Source organism: Ruditapes philippinarum, unplaced genomic scaffold (assembly GCF_026571515.1).
Source record: "Ruditapes philippinarum isolate M1 unplaced genomic scaffold, ASM2657151v2 ctg69_1_1_1_1, whole genome shotgun sequence".
Lineage (NCBI taxonomy): Eukaryota > Metazoa > Mollusca > Bivalvia > Venerida > Veneridae > Ruditapes > Ruditapes philippinarum.
This window is the reverse complement of record NW_026862474.1, coordinates 894110-898833: the sequence shown is the minus strand read 5'-3', so window position 1 is coordinate 898833 and position 4724 is coordinate 894110. Positions and strand designations below refer to the sequence as shown.

Here is a 4724-nt window from a genome sequence, read left to right as displayed (position 1 = left end):
GCTTTTTCATATTTTATTGTCACATGATTGCTTTTGCTGTAATGAAAATCTTAATCTGTTACGATTTTAATGAAATTTAATCTGACATTTTTCTCGAAAAAAAAAAAACAACACAAGACATACATTATACATGTGTAACGACGATATTAATTATATCTGTAACCACTTTTATGCTCGTAGTTTTTTTGTCACGAGTTTGATTAGAACTTTTTGATTTCTTATCGTGTTCTAACGCGCATGTCGAGAACATCATAGTAAAATTCAAATGACCATAAATACAAAACATAGGCACTATAGAGTATTTATTTTAAGAGAACTTTATTGTTCAAAATAAAATATGGAACAGATGCGTAAAGTAAACATTTTTATATTTATTGAAGAAACAATATGAATGAGCACTGCCTCTCTGGCGTTAAAATGGAAATAAAAACACGCAAATATAATAAAAGCATATAAACTGTTTGTGCAAATAACATGTTTTATGCTTTCAAAACTGATTTTGTTTAACACATACCAGGTTGTCTCTTAGGATGCAGGGCTGCCGACTTCTAGGGCGTTAGGCAAACTCCTAAGGCCCATGTCGTCAGCAATTTAGGCTTCCTCTTCCGGCTGCGAGACGATTTGCCTCCTCAGCCTACTAGGCCATCATTCTGCAAACTCAGACTGGCCGTTAGGCTGTCTCTTTTGCTAATTTTACAGACATGTTTGTACAAAACTATTTACATAACAATGTAAATTTTGCAGTTTCATACAAATGGTAGACAATTGTATAATTAATTTATCAATATGTACTTGTATAAGATCAGGTAAAAATCGAACGCAAAACAATATACATTTATTTATAATATGAGTATAATCGTTGTATTATTTGCAGCGCATTTCCATATATGATAAAATCACTCGTTTTCAAACAGACATAATTCGTCTTGTGTAGGCAGATTTAATTGATATAACATAATAGTTCAACGTCTTGCGACATTTAACGATAGTGTTGCGACATTTAACGGTAGGGGAAATCCGTGCGACATTTAACGCTAACATTGCGACATTTAACGGCAAATGATTTTGCGACATTTAGCGGCGGTTGCGACATTTAGCGGCAATGATGCGACATTTAGCGGCAAGTGCGACATTTAGCGGCGTTGCGACATATAACGGCGCCACAAACCTTAATGTTTATTGTAATTTAATACCACCAGCTAACTTAATTTTATTATGAATATACATATACATCTTGCGACATTAACGGCATTGTTGCAACATTTAACGGCAAGGGAAAATCCTGCGACATTTAATGTTAATATTGTGACATTTAATGGCAGAAGATTGTGCGACATTTAGCGACGGTTGTGACATTTAGCGACAATGGTGTGACATTTAGTGGCAAGTGCGACATTTAGCGTCGTTGTGACACATAACGGCGCCACAATATCAAGTGCTCGTAATAGAAAATAATCATTCGTACAGCTTATCTCGGTCATTAAGACATACTATACTTTAAGTACTGGTAAATGCAACTCTTTTCTATATGTAAAGACCAAGTTTTGATCATTCCAAAGTAAGTCCAAAAAACTATATACCACAGAATACGCAGTGCTCCTTACTCATGGGGTAGGTAACTTGCAATATTATGGAAAAGTTACATGGTCTTGTACAGAACATATACCGGGGGGTAACCAATGATGGAATGGAAGATTGGTGGTTTAATCAAGATTCCTACACGTGACTCAACATTAATATACCGTTTTTACATCGAGTGGCATCTGATGCCTTCATACACATCTAAATCTGCAGAATCTTCATATGATGAATTGTGAACCACGGCTCTAAATAACGATGGAAATATGATCCCCTCTTTTGTCAATGATAACCAAGTTTCGAGTACCTTTATATGTCCGATTATGGTCCGCTTTCAAATTAACAAATACGTGTGCCTTATCAGGATACTTGGTCGTGAGTAATATAGGACTAAAACCAACGACCCATTTCTAACCTTACAGCAAGTTTATAGAGACAAAAGCAGGCCGAAGCAAAATGCCATTGTCTCTACTCAAGTATCTAGGCGCCAAATGTTGCAGTCTTTCATATAGAGTTAGTAAGCTGTTAAAGAAGAACAAAAATGAAATTTTTAAACATATATAATACATTTATTTCTGTTAAGTTAAATGACCTGTTCTACAACAATAAACGATGTCAACCGGTTATCTGAAAGCCAGAAAAACTACTCCAGTGACCTCCATACACGTTACTTCCTCTTGTCCCATGATGCCTCACCCATACTCGATCACCTTCTTTCAATGCTAGAACAACGCTGTTGGTTCCTTGCTCAGAAGAATTATCAAGGGAATACATGAGAACGAGGCTGTTTCCGTTCAGGCAAATCTCTGTCTCAAGGTATTGCCCGGAATGACTCATCACCGTCGATATGAAGAAATATGTCCCGTTGGTTGGTGCAGTGAAAACCCCGGTATACGGTGAATACATATTCCCGTCATTGGTAAACACGTTGTCGAAAATAATGGCTTGATAGTTTCCAACATTGAGCATGTGTTTCGTAAGACTGGCGGAAAAGGCGGCTTTGTTTTTGGGCTGAGGGATCATCGAATCAAGCACTTAAAAATGCAAATAAAACAACATATATATGATTTTGATGCATTGTGGTTTTATACATTTCACCATTTAAATACAGATATATTCGTAACTATTGTATGAAAAATATGTATTGTTTCATCAGTTTCTAAAGCAATTTGTATATCTTTTATTTGTTAGTAAATCGTCTTTAATCGTTCATTTAACCCTTAAGGGGTTTGAATTACCAAAAGCGCATCGGTCTTGCTGTCTTCGGCACTTTCCGTGTACAAAATAATTTTAAAAGCGTTAAGTTGACAATATTTCTGTTATTCTTGGTCATTATTGGGTTTCAATACAACGAAGAATGAAACGAAAATTGCCGAATATTAAAGATAAACAATTTTAAATTCAAATCTAAATTCAGCAAGAAAAGTATTTTGAAATAAGAAATACGCTACGGCTCCTTGAAAATTACATTTAAATGACGCAATGGTTCTATTATTTGAAAAAAAAGGAAAATGTACACATATTGTTCTCTATAAATATATGAGCCGTGTCATGACAAAACCAACATAATGGGTTTGCGACCAGCATGGATCCAGACCAGCCTGCGCATCTGCGCAGTCTGATCAGGATCCATGCTGTTTGCTTACAAACTCTATAACAAGTAGAGAAACTGATAGCGAACAGCATGGATCCTGATCAGACTGCGCGGATGCGCAGGCTGGTCTGGATCCATGCTGGTCGCAAACCCATTATGTTGGAACATTTTAAAAGAGTAGTAATACATGTGTATATATATACTCGTATTATTGAGGAAAAAATATATATACACTTACATCGTTTTGATTTATGCTGTGTCATATCTTTTCCGACCTCTAACTGTTTTATTTTCTCCCACACCTTGATATTTTCCTGTCTAAGTTCCATAGTTTCTTTTCTGAGTTCCGTGGTTTCTTGTAAAAGTCTCTCAACTAATTCATCACGTGACTCACACAGTACGACCGAAGAACCCAAATATAGTAACACAAAATAAAGTAGAACTTTCATGTTTGCTTTGTTGCCGCTAACACAGAAGTGCGAAGTTAGGACAAATTTAAATTTGTTTTGTCCTAAATATCTCCTTATCTTTTAGGTTATATAGAAGCACATTTTGATAATCTGTAATTAGTTCAGTAGTTTATGGAAGCACTGGAGGGCCCTTTTGACTTCTGACTTAATGACTTTTGACTTGGGTGTTATGACTTTTGACTTGGGAGTTTTGACTTTTAACTCAAGACTTATTACTTCTTAGTTGTGAAATTAATTAATAAGTCACACTTTAAGAGAGCACGTGAGCAATGAGCGATGATGGCTGTGTTGTGCTAAAATATGAAATTCGTGTTTGCGTGTTGTTTTCTGTGCATTCTGTTGAAGATAACAGCTGGTGTGGTCCCAGCTTACCTGCCTTTGTCGTCTCCGAATGTTGATAAAGCATCCCTTATTGAAGAATATTTCAAACAAGGTTTTAAATACAGTGAAATTCTTGGATTTTTGCTATATAAGCATTGTATTTTGTTGTCAATGCGTCAGCTGAAAAGAATCTTGAAGAAATTGAACCTGAAACGTCGAGGTGTACATTTGCAATCGCAGTTGAAAAACGTTGTTCGTGTAATTGGCACAGAAATGCATTATAGTGGACAGTCTGTCGGTTATCGGACGATATGGCGCCGGCTTAACGTGCATCATAATATGGATGTAAGCCATAAAGATGTTATATGGACATAATGAAGGCAATAGATCCAATGGTGTTGAAATGAGAAAAGCACATCGACTTAAAAGACGTTTCTATTGTGCAAAAGGGCCAAACAATATTTGGCATTAAGATGGTTATGATAAGTTGAAACCATTCGGATTTTTATAAACGGAGGGTGTTGAAATGAGAAAAGCACATCGACTTAAAAGACGTTTCTATTGTGCAAAAGGGCCAACCAATATTTGGCATTAAGTTGGTTATGATAAGTTAAAACCATTCGGATTTTTATACACGGAGCGGTAGATGGTTTTAGCAGGAAAGTTACCTGGTAAGAAGTTTCTTACACTAACAACGATCCAAAACTGATTGCGATATATTATTTGGATGCATTGAAGCGCATTGAAAAAACACCTCGCAT

At 36.0% G+C, this 4724-nt stretch overlaps 1 protein-coding gene across 1 annotated transcript; it reads right to left on the bottom strand.

Moving 5' to 3' along the window:
• Window positions 1–2129: 2129 nt before the first annotated feature.
• On the bottom strand, window positions 2130–3669 carry LOC132719209 (complement C1q-like protein 3). Its single transcript, XM_060702960.1, has 2 exons — window positions 3411–3669; window positions 2130–2612 (listed from the first exon to the last, which is right to left on the bottom strand). Exons 1-2 carry the CDS (start codon window positions 3619–3621, stop codon window positions 2194–2196), a joined length of 630 nt encoding a protein of 209 aa, XP_060558943.1. The 5' UTR covers window positions 3622–3669; the 3' UTR covers window positions 2130–2193.
• Between the last annotated feature and the right edge of the window lie 1055 nt (window positions 3670–4724).